The sequence below is a fragment of the Sesamum indicum genome, linkage group LG15 (assembly GCF_000512975.1).
Source record: "Sesamum indicum cultivar Zhongzhi No. 13 linkage group LG15, S_indicum_v1.0, whole genome shotgun sequence".
Classification (NCBI taxonomy): Eukaryota; Viridiplantae; Streptophyta; class Magnoliopsida; order Lamiales; family Pedaliaceae; genus Sesamum; species Sesamum indicum.
Window position 1 is genome coordinate 977,686 of NC_026159.1, and position 22,973 is coordinate 1,000,658.

The window sequence follows — 22,973 nt, forward strand, 5'->3', positions numbered from 1 at the left end:
GTGGAAGAACCCGAGAGAGAGAGAGAGAAGAGAAAGAGAATGGAGAAGATTAAGGTTAAGATTAGGAAAATGATCCATCCAGGTAAAATTACTTATAAATATATACAGTTGGGTGAGTGGTCGGCCAAAGCTTCCGGGTGAAAGGCTTGGATGGACAATGGGCTTGGGCCAGGGGACATGGGCCAAACTTCCAACATAACGGAAGTTGGCACTTGTGCATGTGTATATATATATATATGAAAAACAATCAGCTAAGCTCTTTGGCTTTTCAAGTTTGAAGTAAATGAGAAAGAGGAAATGGAGGTGAAACAACAAGATGATGAGCTTCCAGTTAGGGTTCCCCTCCTTCTCTATAATTACGACAGAAAGGAGAAAGAAGTTCGTCATCATATTGTGAAAATTAAAGCTACAAAAATTGATGTTTAGCCTACTACCGCTCTTAACTTCATTGGAACAACTTCACGTCTCAACACAACTTTCAATGGACTAAATGCTCTCTCAGGTCTGCCTAATTTCTCCCCGTTGCTACTCTTTATTGTTTCTTTGCTCGTTAATGTTTGGATCTTCAGTTTTAGCGATCACACAAAATCTAAACAAAAGGATTAATCCTTGATGTAACTTTATGCTTTAATTATCTGTTTTCAGTGTCAAATAATGTGTTTTTAATTTTGTATAATGATTTGTGTTAATCCTGATGTAACTTTATACTTTAATTATATGTCATGTTTCCAGGGGTTCGGATTCTGTCGATTCCATATTCATTGTTGTCTGGAGGGTGGTTGAGCTTCATACTTCTGTTCATTATTGCAAGTGCTACATTCTACACAGGCTTTTTGATCAGGAGATGTATTGAAGTTGATCCAAGTATAAGAAGCTATCCCGATGTCGGTAATAATGCTTTTGGTACAAAAGGCGCAACAATTGTCTCTGTTTTCCTGAGTCTTGAACTTGGTAGCCACAGGTTTTCTTATATTGGCTGGTGATAATTTGCATAATTTGTTACCGGACGTGAAAATTGACATTTATGGTTTCGTTAATATCTGTGGACGCCCAAGTTTTGTTCTCCTAGTTGTACTCATTATGACGCCTACTGTTTGGTTAAATAACATGACTGCTCTTTCTTATGTATCTGCCACCCGCGTCGTGGCTTCTCTCATCATACTTGGCTCAGTTTTGTGGTGGGGCTATCTGATGATATCTGGTTTCGCCAAATGGGAGTGCTTGGAGTGGACTATCTACTGCTCTCAGCTTATATGCCTTCTTGTTATTGTGCTCATCCAGAAAGGAACTGCAGAGATTGATCAGCTAGATTCCATTTTTCACTGATTTCTCTCAAATCTTGTAGGAAAACTTCAACCATTGTCTACCTACTGTGAAACTAATGGACTCAGAAGAGTTCGTGTAGGAGGAAGTGCACTTGAAAGCGGTCAATGAAATTCAGAAATACCTGACCAACATGCTTGTTTTGATGCCACCAAAGGATGGAGCCACTGTCTCTTCAAGCCTTTTAGCTGTTCCTGGACTTTGCTAGGTTTACCAGTGGATTTGGCAAGAAAGGCTGTCGTGGAATGCCATTTAACAACCAATAGAATAGGGAAGAGATTTCTCTGAGAGTCCTACTTATTAAGTATTATGCCTGATGTAGGTCGCTCAAAATTAGGATTTCTGGATCAAGGTCGCTAGGTCGGATCGCTGGGTCGTGATCGCTGAATCATTCTTTTAAATTACCTGAAGTGGATCCTGAGAACACAACAAACGTAAGACTAGCCGAGAAGCCCTCAACGATGGCCCTCCAATGCTTAAGTTAAAAAAGGTGGGATCGAAAATGAGATCGAATTAGAGCAGGTAAATGACGGTAAAAGTAAGTCTTGAAAACGTATTTGAAATATCATAAATGAGGGTATTTATACTTGTACGTTACCCTCTATATGTGCGACACGTGGCCCCAATAAAAGCAGGACACGTCACCCACTGTCTGACCTACCACCGCCGTTGTTGCACCTGTGCACTGGGGCCCACCTGCACAGTCATAGGGAGCAGTCATAGGGAGCCGGTAAATTGCCAAAAGTAGGGGGTATTTCTATAATTATGTAATTCCCTCATCAATGCCAATCTTGCTAAATATGTCAATCGTAAGGGCTTTAAGGCCGATGGTACAATTTCATGTCAATGGTAGAATACCTAGCTTGATGGGCATATGGAACCCATATCGGCTTAGAGAAGCTCCCCACATAGGGTTCTTTTTCACAGGCACTGGCTAGAGTTGTAGGGGCCTAAAGCAATTTCATGTCAATGGTAGAATACCTAGCTTGATGGGCATATGGAACCCACTATCGGCTTAGAGAAGCTCCCCACATAGGGTTCTTTTTCACAGGCACTGGCTAGAGTTGTAGGGGCCTTTAGGGACCTATAATCCAGCAAGAGACTCCTATGATTGGAGTTAGCTAGTAATGGAAAAGAGTGAATAAGACGACCCCTTCGAGAAGAGTTGGATTTGACCTGTTGGGAATAGTCCAATTGAATAGTTCAAGGGGTAAAATTTATCTTTCCTTTTCCCCGCGCATAGTATTGATATAAAAAGTAGGATTCCAACCTCTACTGTTATAGAAGATGGAAGCTCACCAAAGGGTATGATATAGGCAGCTATGGGTCACCATCCTTTAATCGCCTAAGAGTGAAACTGAATGAATGAACCTTACCTTATAATAGAGGTTTCTAGATGCTAGAAGGAATAAAAGAAATAATTCCCTCCCATTGGCCGAGCTTCAATCTCTTAGAGCAGATGTGGACTATAGATCATCCAAATGCGGACTCCTTTCTCTATGAAGCTCTTGGTTAATAGAACTCTGATGTGGTTAGGAGGTAGATCTTATTCGAGCTAATGAATTAAAAGATGCATATCTACACCTATCTCCATTGTCCGGCTAGTCTTAACGGATCGGCTTAGGACTCAATCCATTTTGGAAGCCTTTTGAGAGCTGCTAGAAAAGAAGAATCCCACTCTACTGGTAGAGGACTTGGTTCGGAAAGAGGGCAAAAGGGATCCATCCTTAGATAGACGGGTGGAACTCATTGAGATCAATCATCAAGCCTTCTACCCATGGTCAAGGTCAAAGAATGGAGTTAACAGGAAGAAAACCATATCGCTGACCCACGGGCTAATTCTTTCAAAAGAAAGACCAAGGGAGGGCAATGAAAGGGCCACTGCTCATAAATAAAACTATGCATAAAAACACTGATCGATATAGGAGTGCAAGAAGTGACAATTCTTTTCTGCAGGGTGTTGCTTCTATGCTTTGTTTTCAGTTCAGTAACTTATGCATCAATGGCAATTTTGGGGTACCTGATGTTCGGCTCAGAAGCACAATCCCAGATAACATTGAATCTCCCAACAGACAAGTTTAGCTCCAAAGTGGCCATCTACACTGCTTTAATCAATCCTATAGCTAAAAATACGCACTGACGCTTAAGGCCAATTGTTGATGCAATTGAAGATCATTTCCAACTGAGAAGATGCTACAGTTTAATATTAAGAACTACCTTGGTCTGCGGCAGTGTCATTGTAGCCTTAACCGTACCATTTTTTGGGTATCTGATGTCGCTTGTCGGAGCATTTCTGAGTGTCAGAACTTCGATATTGCTCCCATTCCTCTGCTACTTGAAATTTTCAGAAGCTTATAGGAAGATTGGTCTTGAATTGGTTATTAGCGGCTGCATCGTATTAATGGGGCTTATTATCCTTGTTATTGATACTTACACATCTTTATTACAAATAACCCAAAATCTTTAAGATAATGATTCAGTATTATCTAATATAGATTTTAGCAACATGCACCAGTCCATTTTTGTACTCATCATGAGATAACAAATATCTTTTTCATATACGATTCCAAAGTTCTAGCTTTTCTGATGGACAATTTCCAGGTAGGAGTAGCATGCTAAATGCTAGACTATTACGAATTACAATAAGGTCATGCATTCATGGATTGTTGGAGACATCTTAGTTTGTTTCTAAAATGTGAAATCTTATAACTAGGTTTGTCAGAGAAGAAAGTGAACATTTTACCTCACAAATTTCTTTTCCCAGTTTCCTAATTTCTGGATCTGGACGATGTTGGTTGTAATAACTGATCCTAATAGCATGAAGATGAAAGACCTGAATCACAACAAATCTCACATCTTGTTAACCGCAGAACACCTTGTTCAAGAGTAAAGCTCATTTGAGAAAAAAGAAGTTCATCCATATTTTATCATCTTCGCGTGCAAATTCAGTGTATTTAGTAACAGGAAGATATCCGCACAATGAATAGAAGAAGAATCTCCAGAAAAGAATCTAAAGATAGACCCACCTAGCTCTAGACAACTCTCTCCAGCTATCTTCTTTAAGCCTCTCTCTCTCATTCTGCTCCTCAAGTCTGCTGCTTTCTCCCACAGTCCCACTTCAGAATAATTGTTTGCAAGCATCACAAAGTTTCCGCTTCTCTTTGGTTCTAGTTCTATTAGCCTCTGCCTTACCTTCTCACCCACCCTAGAGTAGTCATTAACATCATGGATACTGCAAGCACTGAGCAATGCTCTCCAAACAATGCCATCAGCCTCAATTGGCATGTTCATTACAAAAGCATATGCTTCTTGAAGACGACCAGCCCGGCCCAAGATATCAACCATAGCACCAAAATGTACCATCATGGGCTTGATGCCATGCACTTGCTCCATCTCCTCAAAATAACGTTTCCCATCCTCTACCAGACCAGCATGGCTACAAGCACAAAGAACGCCAAGAAAAGTGACGTGGTTAGGCTTGATTGAATAATTTCTCATCTCTTTAAACAGGTCAAGAGCATATCTAGCAGCACCATGCTGTGCAAACCCAAGAATCATAGCGCTCCAAGTCCACACATTTCTGTAAACCATCCTATTAAATACTAAGTTAGCATAATTAACATCTCCACATTTCCCATACATGTCAACAAGAGCAGTACCCAACTGACAATTCACAACCATACCCTTCTCAAGCACTTGAGAATGGATCCACTTTCCGAGGCTCAAGTTACCAAGCTCAGCACAAGCAGAAAGCACAATCACCATCGTAGTCTCATCTGGCTCAAACCCACTGTCCCTCATTTTAACGAAAAGCTCAACCGAATCATAAAACCAAGAACATTCTACATTTGCCGATATTATTGAGTTCCAGGAAACAACAGTTCTATACGTCATTTCATCGAACACTTTGTATGAATCCAAGACCTTCTTACACGATCCGTACAAGTGAATAAGAGTATTCTGAACATACACATTGGAAAGGAAACCATGCTTCACTACATCCCCATGAATCTGTCGCCCCTCGTTTAAGCCCAAAAGTGAAGCGCACGCCTTGAAGAGGAAAGGGAAAGTATGCTCATTGGGTCCAACTCCCAGACGCCGCATATCAAGAAAAACTGATAGCGCTTCTCTTTGCGAGTCAAAATGAGAAGTGGCATAGGCCCTTATCACATTGTTCCATGAAAAGGTTTCTAAGTTTCCAGACAATTTAACAGCATAACGGCCGTGATTTATCAAATCAATTGAATGTTTCTTCCTAAGTGAATCCGAAGTGCAAAACTGGACGATTTTGTCTGTAATATAGGAATTGCGATGGTGGCCAGATACTATGAGCTGGGCATGAATCTGGAGAAGTTGGTTTGGCGAAGAAACAGAGCTTAAGAGAGACACACATCGACGCAGTGTTTCGGAGTTTGAATTATAGAACAATGGCTTTGGCGGGTGAATCTCAGAGAGCACTGGAAGCTGAAATCTGACCATACAATCCCGATAATGGGCTTCTCTAGATTTCGATTAATGATGAAACCAATAATTTGGGAGCACTAAAATATGGTCAGTTCTTTAAAGCTAATCCTCAGTTTTAATGGGCCGGACATCCTTTGTCAGGAACAGTTGACAAAGAGGAGGAGCGTTTCAATTTCTATAATATATTGCTGAAAGGAGGCCCAACAGGTTGAAACTAAAGAAGATAGAAGTGGTCCATTAGAATAAGTAAGGCATGGGCTGCAACCATCATAGTGCAACAAACTTGCACCTTTGGGAACGACGTAGACAAAGTGGACATGTAACTAAATATGTAGTTTGCTTAGTTTATTGGAAACCTGCGATGCTTTTTTCCAATGAACTTTCCTGATAATAAACATTGTTGAGTAACCATAAGCTTGCGGGAGAGAAGGCAAAAGCCATTAATTTATCTACGTTCTTCTTGTGCAATAGTACCGACATAAGGTCAACTGTAATCTTGTATGCCAAATGTACGGCCTGCGATAACAATATGTTTATAATTCCAACTTCTGATCTTCTTTGTCCATTATTGTATAGCCAGTTTCATATGTATATTTTCCATGTTGCGTTTTGCCCTGCGTTAAAAGGGCAGAGATGCACGTGTATGCATTGAAATTACGTGTTAAATTGAAGAGGTTAACTACGGTTCCTGAACTTCCCAACTTCAATTGCAGATGTTGCGCCGTCCAATCAATTAAGTTAGATCCAATTTGTTTCGACCCAGTATCCGACGACGCCTGTCACATATTTTCCCTCGTGTCATTATTCCAGAGCCACAAAGCCAATACCATCAAAATCTTGGTTTCAATCACACATTACTATTTCGTGGTTAATCAGAACCTCAAAATAATGTCACCTCCTTCTATGAAATTTTCTCAGTAGGTCCTACTTCAAACCAGTCATTGGAACAGAGAAACCTCTTGCTCCAATTTATCTTGGCGTATTCTCCATGGTTTTTCCATCACAAACATGTGAAGACAGCGCCTTTCGACAGACACTGCCCGTTACAAGAATCACTGGTTGAGGTTGTTCATTTACCAATTTCCTGAACTGGGCATGCTCCAATTTCCACTGGGTCGCTCATTTTGCTGAATCTTGAAAAGTTGCGTGCCTCGCCGAGGCAAATAGCCGAACAGTTGAATGGCTTCAACAGGATCCTTCCCCACTGGAGTCGACGGTTCTGCACTCCTTAACATTGCGAATCGTCGTCAACACGTGATTCCTATACTTGCATTCCGGCCAAGAAAGCATGTAGAGGTTGGGGGTATTAGTGATTGTAATTCAGCTGGGTTTTCGAGAGATTTGACTTTGAATCTTTGTAGCCGATTATCTCAGTGCTGTGGACGCAATGGCAGACGACGCAGGTGGACGACCCAGCTTGTAGAAGCCACGGGGGAGGCAGCTGAGGGAGGTGAAAGTGGTGATGAGTCAGATTCTTTACAGGCCACAATTGACAAGAGCATGAGCCAGGTTCTTGCGATGCAAAAAGACCTTTTACAACAGGTTCCCGCACCCGTTGATCTTTCCCTTCCATTTTTTTATCCGGAAAAAGGAGTAGCTTTTCCCATATAGCATTTCTGCTTTATTGACGCTATACGTAACATTCTCCTGTCAATCTCAAGATTCTGCGAAGGTCTTGATTAATCTATAATTCCAGACTAAGCAAAAGCCATATAAATGAATAATCATGTTGTTTTCTGGCGCATTGTTAGTTAGTTCTTCATATGCTGCTGCAATCGGCTTGGGCAGAAAGTTTATTTGTGGAATACTTAAATGGACTGGCTTATCACTGTGGTCCAATTGTTTCATCTAATGGGAAAATGTTCATCGTGCATTGTCTGCAATTCATGCTAAACCCACACGCAAAAACATCTTGTGGATTCTTCCACTAATTCTGTTCGGGAATGATGTATATGAGAGTTGACTCAGGTTTTTATAAAATTTGGATTGGGTCATATGAGAAATGGTGCAAGATGTTTTAAAAAGAGACAGTCAATGCAGCTTTTGCAATTGCTTCTCTTGTGCCTTTTCACATTCTGTTTTTGGGTTTTGCAAGAAGCTCCAATCCCTCCTATTTCCCTATTACTACTCCATCTGTGTGGGCTAATGTGTGCTCATGTCACAGGATTTTGGTTGATTTTTCCTCTGCGCCCTATTTATTAAAAGATTGTTGATGTACAAGCATCTATAGTGTTATTTCATTTCTAAGATTACTTATTTGAATTACATATAAGCATGAAACTATTCAATTGGATGCTACTTTTTCTTTTTCTGTTGTCTTGTCAAAAGTTGTTAAAGTCATAGTTTTCTCTGACACTGTTTTATAGATTTCTGAAAGGAAGAAATTGGTCTCATCAATAAAGAATAGCATAATTGATCAAGAAGGCAGTAAGCAGCGATATCTGGAGAGTGATGTCCCTATTTCCATTGTTGATGCTGCTGCATCTAAAGGTAATGATATCAATAAAACTTGAATGCTTGTATAAACACCATCAATTCACCCATAGATGAGGTGAATAAATATCCAGCTTCATCTATTTTAAAAATGTGGTTGTAGATGCAGAACTTGGAAAAGACCTTCCTGGCAATGGAACTTCCTTTGCTGCCCGTCCCCAACAACACTTGGAAGCCACTACCTCTGGAGATGTTCAATCTGAGAAAGTGCCTTCTATGCCTTTGAAATTCTCTATGACACCCAATCTAGAGCCTTCTTCAAGTAATGGTTCGTACAACATGGAATCAAAGAACACTACGGAGGTCAGAATATCTGATACAAAGACTTCCATGGAAGAAGATTCAAACAAAAAGCTGAAGGATACTACTGTAAAGACAGCCATTCTATCTGATAGACCATCATGTGCGGAAGATGAAAAGCATGAAGATGTGAAGGAGTCAAGTTCAGTAGATGCAAATGCTGAACTTGATGATCCCTCAAATGAAGACGTGAAACCCCCTCCACTGGCTGGGGTCAACGTTATGAACATAATATTGGTTGCTGCTGAATGTGCTCCTTGGTCTAAAACAGGTATTCCTCGACTAAGTAAATGTTGAAAACACTTCAGAGATTACCTTCCTTTAAGTGTAAAAGATATTATCAGAATTCAAATTGCCTGACGATATTTATATTCGATACTAATGCAAGGAATACAAGTATCTGATTTGGTGGAAATTTGTAAATGCGATTGTGCCAATCTTAGCTAAGCAGATAAACAAAATAATGTAGAAAAGAGTTTTCTCATTAGATGGATGCTTGTACAGATATGTTGAATTTGAGGTTTTTGTACTTTGCCTTCACTCTGTTATGCATATGTTGATTAACACTATTTTCAGATAATCCTCTCAAGAATAAGCTGAACTACTGGCAAAGCATGATGTAGATTTTCATTGATTATGATAAAAATATTCACTGTAAAGATATAGGGGAAAGAAAATTTGTATTTCCTTTCTCTTCTCTGAAATTATTTATTCTTCCAGGAGACTTTTCATATATATGCATATTTGCTAATTAGTAATTATGAATTTTGCTACTTAGGTGGGCTTGGAGATGTTGCTGGAGCATTACCTAAGGCGTTGGCTAGGCGTGGACACAGAGTCATGGTAAATTTTGATTACTTTTTCTTAGTAAAGATGTCCTACGCTAAAACTATTCCAAGTAGATATGGCAGTAAATATAACTTCATATATTGAAAACACTTACGATGGCTTGCTTGTACAGCTTCTACATTTATAGATAATGATCCATAGTCTAATCTCTCTTACATACAAGAGGAGAGTTTGATGAACTCTTGTACCACTACAGCAGGGTCCAGTCAGTCAAGAGGGTAGTGTATATGCTTAGACTGGCTGTAACACTAACGTTATCAAAGATAAAAATAACGAGAGTCGACTGAAGGTCATTAACTGAATTATTTTGCTGTAACTGATAGGTTGTTGCACCTCGGTACAGTAATTATCCAGAAGCTCAAGATTCAGGGGTTAGGAAGAGATATAAAGTGGATGGTCAGGTGAGCAACGACAAATAATTTAATTTTGTTTCTCAGTTGTGTTCCTTGTTAACACCACATTATATTTCGCAGGATATGGAGGTAAATTACTTCCAGGCCTACATTGATGGTGTAGATTTTGTTTTTATTGATAGCCCCATTTTTCAGCATATAGAGAAGAATATATATGGAGGAAATCGGGTGGTAAGCATCTCTTATAATTTTACCTGTCTAAGCCTAACTAGTTCTGTAAACGAGGGACTGTTCTTCTTTCCCTGATAATCTTATAATGGAGATACCTCACTCATGCAATGTATTCCCGATATAATTTTCTGATTCTTCCAAATAAATTGTCACTACTTCAGCTTCTATTAGCAGCCCTCGTATCTGAAAGAGTCATATAACTAAATGCTTTTTACTATTTAAAATCCTTTTTTTTTTTTTTTGCTTATATCTTGCAGGACATTCTAAAACGCATGATTTTATTCTGCAAAGCTGCTATAGAGGTATGATGAAATTAAGATGTAGAATAAGGTTGCAGTACGAACTTTGTTATGGCTTCTCACTGGAAAAGTTTAGGATTATACTAATCCTATATATTATACTATGTGGTTCTGCATGTGTATACACATATGTGCAAACACATAGCAAATGCACCATAACAATCTGGTTTCTTCTAATAAAGGAAAGAGTAAGGCATGGCATATTCAATCTGTGTTTTTTCTTTACTTCATGCATTTAGATACTGTATGATTTGGAAAATATGGTGACTGCAGGTTCCTTGGTATGTTCCATGTGGTGGGGTCTGCTATGGAGACGGAAATTTAGTTTTCATTGCAAATGATTGGCACACTGCCTTACTGCCAGTCTACCTTAAGGCATATTATCAGGATAATGGGTTAATGAAATATACAAGATCAGTCCTTGTGATCCATAATATAGCTCATCAGGTATGTTCCTAGTATATGATGGCCTTTGAGGTGAAATAACTTATGAGGTAAATATTAGTTGAAACATGTAAAAACTGTAGCTTGCACATTCATTAGGATAATTGAATTAACAGTAGATGATACAAATTATGGGGAACTTCCAGAAGACTAGATGTAATTTTCTCTCTCCTGGTGCTTGAGGTGTTTGTTTTTGCTGCTCTCATCATTACAAGTCTTCACAGCTTTTTCATTGCAAGATCACTGTCTTCCTGATTCCAGTTTCCCATCCACAATATTGGCATCTACTTTATTGGATTGATAAACTATCAAGTAAACTGTTCCATGGAGACGCTTCAAGCAGCTTTTATCATACGCAATGAAAAGAACATGGTACCTAATCCTAACTGAATTTGAGCAGGGGCATAGGTTGTTCATTGCAAATAACTTCTTCAAAATGTAAAACTAATGTTCAACCAAGCCTTTGAAGTGGAACATGTTCAATATGCCAAGCTATGGCAAAGAGCACAAGGTCATTACTCATAATAACTAGCTCAGTTGACTTCATTTTCTGCAGATTATGATTTGGAGCCTATATAATAGTCACTTTTTAGCTTCAATTTGAAATGTCTGTTATTATTTGTGCTTGCTCTGGCTTGCTTTGTAGTTACCAATATATGGCAATTCCCTGTTGTATTCCCTGTTTCCGAGTCAAAATATTATCCAAATTCATAAGCTTAATCCAAAAGTTTCAACTCATATCTATTCTTTGTTTGTCTATTAACCACCCAGGGTCGTGGTCCTCTGGATGATTTTTCCTACGTTGATCTTCCACCACACTACTTGGACCTTTTTAAGTTGTATGATCCAGTTGGAGGAGACCACTTCAACATCTTTGCTGCAGGTTTAAAGACTGCTGATCGAGTTGTTACTGTTAGTCATGGATATGCTTGGGAGCTAAAAACTTCTGAAGGCGGTTGGGGTCTACATGAAATCATAAATGAGAATGATTGGAAACTACGTGGAATTGTCAATGGGATTGATACAGAGGATTGGAGCCCTGAGTTAGACGTTCACCTGCAATCTGATGGGTATGTTAATTACTCCCTAGACACCCTGCAGTCGGGCAAACCCCAGTGCAAGGCAGCACTCCAAAAGGAGCTTGGCTTGCCTGTACGTGCCGATGTTCCATTGATTGGTTTCATTGGAAGACTCGATCAACAAAAGGGTGTTGATCTGATAGCTGAAGCGGTCCCCTGGATGATGGGCCAGGATGTGCAATTGGTCATGCTGGGCACAGGCAGGCCCGACCTTGAACAGATGCTTAGGCAGTTCGAGGGACAGTACAATGACAAAGTCAGAGGATGGGTAGGTTTTTCTGTGAAGACAGCTCATCGGATAACCGCTGGTGCAGATATACTTCTGATGCCATCAAGGTTTGAGCCTTGTGGGTTGAATCAGCTCTATGCAATGCGTTATGGAACAATTCCAGTTGTCCATGCTGTGGGTGGACTAAGAGATACCGTGCAGCCCTTTAACCCTTTTGAAGAATCAGGCCTTGGATGGACATTTGCCAGAGCAGACGGGAATGAACTGATGCATGCTCTTGGGAACTGCCTATTGACTTATCATCAATACAAAGAGAGTTGGGAGGGGCTCCAGAAACGAGGTATGCTGCAGGACCTAAGTTGGGATAGTGCTGCTCAAAATTATGAGGAAGTTCTTGTTGCTGCGAAGTATCAGTGGTAAAATGTGTTAGCACGCATAAATAGTCAACTATCCTCTGTTCCCATCTGCTTAATGTGAGGCATGGTGCTTTGATCAATATGTGGAAGATTATGCATTCTTACTTTTGGATGACCGTGGGCGGGAGGTTACTTAGCTACTTGTGGTATTCAGTACTTTGTCTTAGCTGGTCTTGACAAGTGGAAGAATGTTAACTAGCAACAGTCACAAAATGCCTCTAGGTATTCTTGTGCGGACATCCAATCTCTTTGTAAGATTATCGTCACAGTTTAGTTTGACGCTTTGTGTTTTAGGTTAAGCATCCACAAACAACTTTATTGACTGCCTCCATGTCTAGACATCCTTGTCATACTATAATATGCCTAAATAGACAGATTCTTGCACAGTAGAATAGGATTATCTTAGAATAATTTTCTGGCACAAATAGCTTTAAAATCTTAAACGACTCGTGGTGGTCACTGCTTCTTTTCTGTGGCAATTCTGAATATAGATGAAGAATGATGAAAAGAAAAATTAGTTCCACTTATTTTGTGTTGGTTCCAGCGGTAGTCCTGAATTTGCTGAATACATGGATGAAACCTAGATCAGATTGAAGAAATGAACTGTTTGGTATCACCACAGCATAACACCAAAAAATAACAGTAAAATATAGTCATGAGCTGGTTTTGAAGATCTTGGAACCTCAAAATATCAGTGCGAAACAAGTTTACAAGAGACACATGCGTAGCCCGCTTGGGAATACACTAGCCATTGAGAAACTACAATTTTGTAGAGAAAAAAAATTGGCGCTGCCGAGCGACTCAATATAATTTCTCTGTAGCGAAAAGGAATGTGTGGGCATGCGTATTCCTAAATACAATTTCTCAGCGAACAGGCAACTGGAATTGACTACATACAAAGACCACACGATTTCCAAGCATTACAAGCAGCATAGAGACGATCTAACGACATATCTGAATAGCAGTTTTATTGATTTTATCAGTCTCAACCAGACAAGACAAAGCACAGCAGCTGCAACGGAGAAACTGGTGTGTGTAGATATCACTGTCTGTGCATGCCCCCAAACATGCAATAACCAACCAACATACAACTTTTACCAGTTGAGGCCGGCAATTTATGTTATCTATGTATAGGAAACTCTTCTATCCTGATGAAACTGCAAACATGATCGACCAGAGAGAAGTCCCGCAAAACCCTTGGACAGACAACCCTCAACAGCACAGGGAGACTTGGTACAACCTAATGTGCTGCTATGTTTGAAAGTTTCAACGCAATCATCAACACTCCCAACCTGATTCTGACCCCAGTTAGCGCACTTCTCAGTCGAATAGCGCTGCCTTTTCGTCGAATTCGCAATACTGCTAGAGCTTGCATACCCATCTGAAGATCCCATATGCAAATTGTCGCAGAACTTCCTCTTTGAACCCGGGAAAATTTTCAAACCTGCAATGCCAGCAGTTTTAGAAGCAAAAATAGGTTTCATATAAGGATGTTACAGTTATCTCTCCAGCTTCCGCATACCAGATAGAATGTCCTCACATTGTTGAGATTCCGAGTCACCACAATTACAGAACAAACTAGAAGCTCCATGGGATCCCCTAATCCTGCAGCAAAGCAGATTGTCAATCCGAATGGGAAAACATTCTGCTAAATTTGGTACGTGACACATGTCGAATAGATTCACTATGAAAGTATATATGTCTCTGCATGTAAGTGGGAACATAACTATTACAGTCACCGAGATATTGTACCTGTACATGTGCTCGACGAAGTCATCAATTAAGACGGGCCATGCACCTGTTAAAAATTATCAACAATGAGATGACAAAAACACTATACAGATTATACATAAGGCATGATGACAAATGTTCCTGGCAATTAATGAATAGTGGAGATTAACTATGCATCGCCACTTAAAACAATAATCCACTGAAGATGATATGTGCACAACCATATATGCTCATAGAACAAGAAAACGTCCACCTTCAACTACAGCCAAGTTTGATACAGCAACATAAAGTTTGTTTCACATGGACCGACCAAGTATAAAAAAGCCATTTTCTACAAACAAAATGACAGGGCTTTCAAGCAATCCATACATCACAAAACATATGCCATCAGAGAGCTAGTAAAGAAACATAAATAGAAATCAACTCTATGTCTATGACAACCCAAGGATGCAAGATAAGACAAAAGAGCTGAACACAAATAAACACAATCCACTGCCAGTGTTCAACCCATGTGTTAACCCACTGCACATTTAAAACATATATCCACCGGATCTCTATTTTCTTACAAGAAGATGTAAGTTAGCTTTATTTTTTAAGACAGCTGCCTGATTTTACCACCTCTTATTCAATCAATTAGACAAATCTTAAATGCTTATACGTTGCTCTATCTCCCCACCCTGTCCAGCTGGACAATAATAGGTGTAAGTGCAAGACCGTGAAATGGAATTTTGAGTAAATTAGACGTCTTTACTACAGAACTGGTTGCAGAATTTGGCGAAACATGAGAGACCACCTACAGACATTGCATCAAAAGGATAAGACTCCTACTCCACTAACCATATACGCAACAGAAGGCACAATAATGATGGACTAATGGGAGAAAAATGTTAAAGGAGTGTAGTGGTATTACCTACATGAATGCAAATGAACAAACCATGACATAACAGATGATAGTAATACATACCTTCAGGGTCATACCCTTCAAGATTTTCATGGACACATCTACTGAAGGCTAAAACTTGTCGCCACGTATCCTCAGATATGTTATGTCGATGATTTTTCTGGAGAACAAAAGAGAGATCCAAAAAAAATCAGTGTAGATAAATGATAAATACTATGGACAAAATGAAGGCAAAATATTTTAATTTTCGATCATTATTGTGCGACTGCCACATCAGATGCTCTTGGAACAAATCTCAATATAGAATATCAAACCAGGTAAAGGTAGGGACACCGTTCAAACTAAATTGTCATGCACCATATCTTTTAATTATTCATGGGGGTGAAAAACAGTAGAACTTGTACCAGGCGATGAAAATAAAGACAATAAGCAACAATTGCTTTAAAAGGAAGTTTTACCTCAACAAAGTTGCACCATTCATTTAACAGTCGAAACCTTCCAGCCAAAACTAACCTCCAGGCCATAACAGCCCTGCTTACAGCTACAAGTATCTTAATGTGTTAAAGGTAGATTTATGCGCAAGATTTTTCAGCTGGAATACAAAATGAAAATGCAAAAAAACAGTAAAGCAACTTACTGATGCTCTTCTGACCATTTTCCCGGCAAATGAAGAAAACAAAATCATAGAAACGAGAGAACTCTGAAAAATCTGCCTATAAAAAGCAAAATAAAAAGTCTTGAATGAATATATCCAAAAACTGCACATTCCAGGGTGCAGAATATACTAAAAACGGTAGCTTACCATCAACTCTGGTCTTGACATCAGCTTGTAAACTTCCTCGAGAATTGAAACCCTGTAGCAGAATATGAAAATTTTTAGTTTTGTCGTTCAACTTTTCCCCTCAGAGAACACCCAGAATATCAAATACTTCAGTCAAATTATATTGCCTGAAGATGTTAAAATGCGTGAGACAAAGGGAATGAAATGAACTAAACATAGTTAAACAGAAGTACTTATATCAGTTCATATGTTTCCCTAGCATCGCAAGATAGTATAAATTTTAAAGTTCTCTTTTATGTATTTCCAGTTTTTCTTCTGATAACTCAAAATATCACCAACCTGCACTATTTTGTCTGTGTTAATTTTTCCAGAAGAACTGCACCAGTTTACATATTAGAGAATCCTGAGTTCTAACCGGGGCATGGAAAGAGGAGCTCAAAGTCTCCAAGTAAGCAAATTAACCAACTAAAACTGCAAATAAATTACTAAGCAGCATTACCAACTCCAAATGCATCTTCATTTTAATTTTTTGATGCAAAATAGATACCTTGTGCTAACTTTCGACTCCAGCACTTTCAATAACTGTGCTAATGCCTCTCTTGAGATTCTTGCTTTCTGCGACTCCTCATCTGGCACGTAACACCCACCCTCATTACCGGTCGCCCTTGACGTGATATCTGCGTTAAAATCTCCACGATTTGGAAATCAGGCCACACTCTTGTAAACAGTAAGCAAAAAGTTATCTGAATAAGACATAATCTTTGCTAGTATCTCTAAATCACATTTCACATCATCGCCACGATTGAGTCTTTCCCACAAAAGAAACAATTGAAGAAAGAATCTTATCATGGACGTATTTTTCCAATGAAACAACTCAAACTTTTGCTCCCCCCCACCCCCCCCCCCCAAAAAAAAAAAAAAAAAAGAAGAAGAAAGATTAATCCCCCCCCCCCCCCCCAAAAAAAATTACATATAAATTAAATCCAGCCTAATCTTTATGGGACCGATAACAATAACATAACCAGGCTAAAAATGAACAATTTTTTCCTCAAAAACCCAAAATTGTAGAAAAATACGCAAACTAATCCATATTCAGACAATTTAAAAGTTGTTGATAATAATTCCACAAAACAAGAACTTCCTGAATTCAATTCAAGAAACACTCCACCCAGATATGAAAATATAAAATAAAACGAAAAGGGGGTAATAAAAATACCGCAGTATTGACAATAGATTTGGAAAACATCGGAGGAGAAATCCATGGCGATGCGGGACGTCTTGGGCTTCCGTGGATGAACGAAACCCCAGATGGGAATTCTCAGCAGAAGGCAGAGTGCTGGCAGCTGTCACTGTAGTCTCCCCTGCTTTGTCTTGATGAAATGGAAGGTGTCAAGTATACCATATATTTACTTGTGTAGGTATTACGCAATACACAGACGTTGGAGTTTCAGTAATTCCTTTGGAGTGAGATTTATGGGATTTATATTAATTTCTCATAATAAAATAATCTCAAAATTGTCGGCTAGACCCGGTTCGTGGTTCTTATGTGCCGAAGATGATCCGATTCGATTCCATTCAGATCCTTTTTTCTTGTTTCAAGGTATGATAATTATTTTTTCCATTTCATAAGACGGAATATTTTCGGTCTTTATTAATTATTATTTTACTGAAATTTAATGGTAAAGGAAGTGTGGGCTTGTTTGTCAATATTTTCTTTTTGGGTGGGGCTCTCCGCTCTTGTGTTGTGGGAATCCTTGAAGATAATATGATATAGATACGTGGGGTATTAATCTTTTCTTCAAATATCAAAATTTGAATAGAATACAAGTTAATTTATATTTTTCTTTTACAGGGTTTTTGTCAAAGCTTCTTCATATAATCACTATTGTTTTTTCTCACCTAAAGTTTCAAATATTACATATTGATTTGATAATACTTACTAACTATCATATTAATGAATAATAATAATAAAAAAAATGATTGATGACTTTCAACATATACTTACAATTAAGTTAGGTGGGAAAAAGATTAGTTCTATTAAGTGATGTAGGTCGCGCGAAATCAAGATCGGATAGCAGGGTCGGGTTGCTGAATCCTTCTTTCGTACTACCTGTTCGGCGATGGCCCTCCAATGTTTAAGTTAGAAAGGCGGGGTCAAAATAAGATCGAATGAGATCACGAAATGGCGGTAAAATGATAGACAAAACGTAATTTGAATAATCATAAATGAGGCTATTTATAGTCGTATGATACCGTTTAGGAGAGCGCCACTTGTCCCCTTGAGATGCTGCCACATCATCATTATCCTAAGATCTTTATTTATTCCCAGATCAAAATTAGTCAAAATGATCAAAATAGTCAATTATGGGGTTTAAATGCCTCAAATTGATAGGAGTATTTAGGTAATTTAATAAACTCCTTCATCATTAAGTATGGATTGGCACTTAATATTTGGCATAGATACATTATTTGAATACTTTTTATTCAAATAAAGAAGATATGCTATTCAATTTGAAAATAATATATTTTTTTTTGGTAACATATGTGTTTGTTGCATTTTAAATTTATTTTCAAATCCCATATACACATATCACAATCACAAAACAATACTAGGCAGAACTCAACATTAATCCTCCGCTATTCAATTCAGTCAAATCGTTTCTAATGATATCATAGGCATCGATCATTTAGAAATATCTAAACTTTATTGGGCTTATCTTATAAATTGTTCCACCTTATTAAAACTCAACTACCGATCTGGTTATACAAGCCACAACTAAACCTAGAGACAGACAATTGGCTCAACCACATAAATCTATCTAAGAGCACCTATAGTACTTGTATATTCAGTTTAATTACATCAATATTTCATGGATGTAATTAGCACCGTAAGATTCAAATTAATTTATGATCGTTCTAGTCGGTCCGAATGGATAAGTAGGGATATTTGGACTGTTTTGTAACTTCTTGAACTTTGGAAGACATTTTGGCCTTTTTAATTTTTGAGTCCCATATCATTATCATGAGATGAGAATACTCAAAATTCAATGTATTGGATGAGTCTTTCTGCTGCTCCTCTGTTTTTGTTTGTTGAGAGGCTAGCATTAAACAAATGAATACAAGTGGTAAGAGTCAATATAAAGCCAAGCGAGGTACTCTCTAATTGGCGACACCTACTCGTGCCATCACCATTGCAACACCACGTACGTTGGGTTCTACGTTGGATGAATGTGTACCCTAATTTTTGAGAGCCCACTAGTTGCCTGATTGCTCATGTCGTGGTCTAACCATCGGTACCAACCCTCGTAGCTGCTAAGTGGCCTTGTCGTGGACTGTCTCCTCGTCGCGCACTCCCTCACCCTTTATTAATTCTTCTTACTTTAGTCATTCCCTTTCTCTTCCTAAGTTTGTGTAATTAATCCAAACCATATTATATTTATTTACTTATAATACTCCCTTTATGATTTATATGAATCACAAACAACATATAATTACATCATTGGATTGATATGGCTAAATTAATTTCTTCTAGAGTCTTCCTCCCAAGCTCAAACCTCCCGAAAATCTCCCTACTTCCCCCCTATATATAAGTTGGCTCCCATCGCTTTAAGTCCTCTACTCTATATATTTTTATTTTCCGGCGGGCGGTAAAAATCGAATGATTTAAAGAGAGAAAAGAAGGAAGGAAAAAGGAAAGCGATGCCTTCATCAGTCCCCCCCTCATTGCCACCATCTCTCGAAGAGCTAAGCACTAGAGGCGCCACCTCGCTCCTCCTACCCTGGATCCTCGGCATGGCGGCTGCCAACAACTCCTCACCGCGCGAGGTAGCAGTGTTCGTACACCAACCCAGCCGGTCCGTAACGCTTGTGGAGGGCTCCCTTGACATCGAATCTCTCCTCCGAGAAATCCCATCAAAAGAAGGCCCTTTACCCGCAACCAAAGCTTCGATCGAGTCCTTGCCGCTGGTCCAGGTGTCGGAACCGGGTCTGGAGTGCCCGATTTGCTTAGCGGAGTACGAGGTCAACGGGGACATGGAAGTGAAGGAGATGCCGTGTAGGCATAAGTTTCACGCTGATTGTATCGATAAGTGGTTAGGGATCCACGGATCATGCCCGGTTTGCCGGTTTAATATGCCGGTGGTGGAGAAGAAGGAAAGCCATGAAACAGGAGGGTGGAGGATTCACGTGTTCTTTGGTCGGGGGAGGCCGGGTTCGAATTCGGAGTCGGGTTCGGGGATGGACGTCGATACGGGTGGGGATGAGGACGAGGAAATGGAAAGTGGAGCTGATGAGGCGGGTGATGGTGGCAATGATGAGTTGCCAGCTCAGAACATGTGGATGTAGATACCGGTGAATGGTGATAGTGATTGATTTTTTTAATTTTTTTTGTTTTTTTTTTTTTTTGGTGGGTGGTTTATAGCTTCTTGAATTTACTCAATAGTGAATTTAAGGGAAGAAATTGGTTGAATTAGGGAGTAGAAGAAGGTAGTTGTAAAAATGAAAAGGTATTTGTGTGTGCAAGCAAAAACTAAAAGAGCTAAAAAGCAATCTTTCTCACACCACCACAAGTTTCTTTCTTTGCTCTATATATTCTACTTTTGTTAAATCAATTAACACTTAACGGGAACACCACCACCACTAGCGAGCCGGACCCGCAAGTTCACATGTGAAACTGAATGAAAAATGGGTGGCTGATTTGGAAGAAATTAATGCTAAGAATAGTAAAGCAAAGCGATTTATATTGGTAAAAGCAGCCCAGAAGATGTAATGGTCAGAGGTGAAAATTGCAGAAAACTTCAAACTCACCACATGGGGATGGGAAAATGATGAAATACTTAATCATTTCATAGTCTCCCCATTACACATTCCTTCGTGTTTACAAGGAAATGCAGCAAAATGACAAAGTAAATTAAGCTGAAACATAATAAAAACTGCAGAAGAAATCGCCGCATTGTCCTTCCTCTTCAGCTGGTGATCGGTGGATCCATTACCTCAAGAAGGACTTCAAAAACGGCAACTCCTCAGTGTCCTCCTGTCAGCTCGATTCAAGGTTTTTAATTTATCCCCAATCTCAGGATTGCCCTTGGTCAAACGGTGTAGATGCACCTCTTTGATCAATCGGTCTACTTCAAGTGTCGCGTTTGGCTGGAAAACACGACGGAAGATGATGTCTTGTCATGGGCATGCGTTTAGGTAGAAATTCAACATCAATTTGCAACTCCTCGCTCACACTCACAGCCTTCCTACTATATAAAGTTGGAACTAAAATTCCTGAGGGAATTTGTATTGTCTTATTTTGGGCAAAAGAAAAGAGTAATTAAACTCCTTGTCTTTGAAGACTGAACGCCGACACGGGTTTGAAATCAACTTTCATTCGGGATTTGAAATCCTCTTCATTTAAGTTTGGTTAGATTTGAGATGTGGTGGTCTCGGATCCATTCCTCGTTGGACCCAAAGCCCCTTCACCCGGCTTCAAACCCTTGGACGCATTTCCCCATCTCTACTCTAGGCTAAAGGTAAAAAAGAAAAGTCCTACTTTACCTTTCCATGATGCCATTACAATAGTTTAACAATTAACTCTATAAGACGAACGTGTCTCTGAGACGAGTATCATGTATAAATAATGTTAGAAATAGTAGGTGGATGGATTGCACGATTAAGCATAATTAAAACTAAACTAAATACAACTCAGCAAGGATTTCTCCAGATGATGCTTCTTCATAAGGCATCGATGGCTAGCACTCCCCATTCATTCAAACTTGCTTACCCAACTCAAAAAACAACCAATTTATTCGAACCATCTTTCTCTTGCCAGAAGAAATGGGAGCTCTGTGATAAGGTCCAAGCAGCGTACAAGCCACGCTTTCATTCAGAAACTTAAGAACTAACAACCATCCATACAGGAAATTCAACAATTCAGATGGAACCTTATGGTACCAAACTCGTTCAACAGTCAAAATGCCAACATAATTCAAACATCACCACACTGATAACAGTAGCCAACAGCGCTTCCGTGTGTAATATGCAAGGAATCGCATGACTACTGGTCCTCTGCATACAAAATATTTCTAAGAAGAAGAGGAAAAACAAGCTACGCACAGTTAATACAACGACCTCAACTTAACTTCATGTTTACAAGTACTTGTCGATTACTAGCTCAAAGTTTATTAAGAAATAAGAAATGAGAAATAGTTTCGCTAAAAAGAATTCACCACTTGGATGCATGTTACTATTCTTTAAATAAAGAATAACATTGAGTGTGAAAGGACATTTAGAGTGGAACATGTTGAGAACAAAGAACTTGTTAAGGTGGAGACTGATTCCCTGGGCGAGTAGCCTTAGACTATCATCGACTAATCAACTTCTACCACGAAACTTTCAGATTCAGAAGAATATGTAGCTCAACTTTAGCAGCTGCAAATTTTTAAGGTGATAAGGGAAGCACAATTCTTAGGGTCTCATAGACAGCAGAAGGAAGACGAAACATCGCAGAGATGAACCACTTGGAGGAAATAAACCAACATGTAACTAACCTAAGATCCAAGTGAGACAAATACAAATTGTTAGCAACCACATTGAAGTGATATTTCTGCTCAGTAGAGGTCCAAACTTCATAGCTGGAACAAAAATGACAATGCCACAATTGAGCTGAAAGTTGAAGCAATTGAGTGGATTGACTTGTAAAAATATGGATCCAGAAGGCTAGGCGCAAATATATGATTCAGAAAAAAAGTCTTTTGAAGACATATTAAAGATCAAATAATTCATCAAGCTGCGTCAAATCTATACAGTTGTCTTGAACTTTATGAAACTAAGCAACAGCTTTGACAGAAGAATCTGAATACATTGAATTCTACTAAGAATTACCATGATGGATAAATCCATCCGCAATAGAATTCATGCCTGCTTAAATCGCGTATGAAAGTCAAAGAATTGAAACCGACATGTTAAACCTTCCCATAGAGTGTGCAAAACTTTAACATTATAGCACAAAGGATTATGCAAAAATGGTATACCAAGTGCCAGATCAAGGTTTCAATATGAACCAAGTGATCGATAGAAAGGAAAAGAAGATGAATC

At 39.1% G+C, this 22,973-nt stretch overlaps 4 protein-coding genes and 1 pseudogene across 8 annotated transcripts; 3 read left to right on the top strand and 2 right to left on the bottom strand.

Annotated features, from left to right (window-relative positions):
* On the top strand, positions 298 to 2,245 carry LOC105177349 (annotated as a pseudogene).
* On the bottom strand, positions 3,900 to 6,094 carry LOC105177255 (pentatricopeptide repeat-containing protein At2g36730). Of its 2 annotated transcripts, XM_011100329.2 has the most exons (2): positions 4,350 to 6,094; positions 3,900 to 4,156 (listed from the first exon to the last, which is right to left on the bottom strand). In XM_011100329.2, exons 1-2 carry the CDS (start codon positions 5,800 to 5,802, stop codon positions 4,134 to 4,136), a joined length of 1,476 nt encoding a protein of 491 aa, XP_011098631.1. In that variant the 5' UTR covers positions 5,803 to 6,094; the 3' UTR covers positions 3,900 to 4,133. The 2 variants fall into 2 exon arrangements, with proteins under 2 accessions (XP_011098631.1, XP_020554840.1); XM_020699181.1 differs by lacking the exon at positions 3,900 to 4,156 and having other exon boundaries at positions 4,176 to 6,094.
* LOC105177257 (granule-bound starch synthase 2, chloroplastic/amyloplastic) lies at positions 6,313 to 12,956 on the top strand. 3 transcript variants are annotated; one of them, XM_011100332.2, is made up of 9 exons: positions 6,313 to 7,329; positions 8,154 to 8,277; positions 8,390 to 8,851; positions 9,359 to 9,423; positions 9,753 to 9,830; positions 9,903 to 10,013; positions 10,271 to 10,315; positions 10,586 to 10,759; positions 11,528 to 12,956. In XM_011100332.2, the coding sequence occupies exons 1-9, from the start codon at positions 6,967 to 6,969 to the stop codon at positions 12,482 to 12,484; spliced, it is 2,379 nt and encodes a 792-aa protein (XP_011098634.1). In that variant the 5' UTR covers positions 6,313 to 6,966; the 3' UTR covers positions 12,485 to 12,956. The 3 variants fall into 3 exon arrangements, with proteins under 3 accessions (XP_011098634.1, XP_011098635.1, XP_011098633.1); XM_011100331.2 differs by having other exon boundaries at positions 6,323 to 7,329; positions 8,384 to 8,851; XM_011100333.2 differs by lacking the exon at positions 10,271 to 10,315 and having other exon boundaries at positions 6,320 to 7,329; positions 8,384 to 8,851.
* Positions 13,118 to 17,354, bottom strand: LOC105177256 (defective in cullin neddylation protein 1). Of its 2 annotated transcripts, none has more exons than XM_020699182.1 (9): positions 17,110 to 17,354; positions 16,441 to 16,582; positions 15,915 to 15,966; positions 15,750 to 15,825; positions 15,571 to 15,653; positions 15,176 to 15,272; positions 14,233 to 14,278; positions 14,003 to 14,085; positions 13,118 to 13,924 (listed from the first exon to the last, which is right to left on the bottom strand). In XM_020699182.1, exons 1-9 carry the CDS (start codon positions 17,153 to 17,155, stop codon positions 13,605 to 13,607), a joined length of 945 nt encoding a protein of 314 aa, XP_020554841.1. In that variant the 5' UTR covers positions 17,156 to 17,354; the 3' UTR covers positions 13,118 to 13,604. The 2 variants fall into 2 exon arrangements, with proteins under 2 accessions (XP_020554841.1, XP_011098632.1); XM_011100330.2 differs by having other exon boundaries at positions 16,441 to 16,570; positions 17,110 to 17,353.
* On the top strand, positions 19,593 to 20,237 carry LOC105177351 (E3 ubiquitin-protein ligase RING1-like). The gene has a single exon (XM_011100470.1). The coding sequence runs from the start codon at positions 19,593 to 19,595 to the stop codon at positions 20,235 to 20,237; it is 645 nt and encodes a 214-aa protein (XP_011098772.1).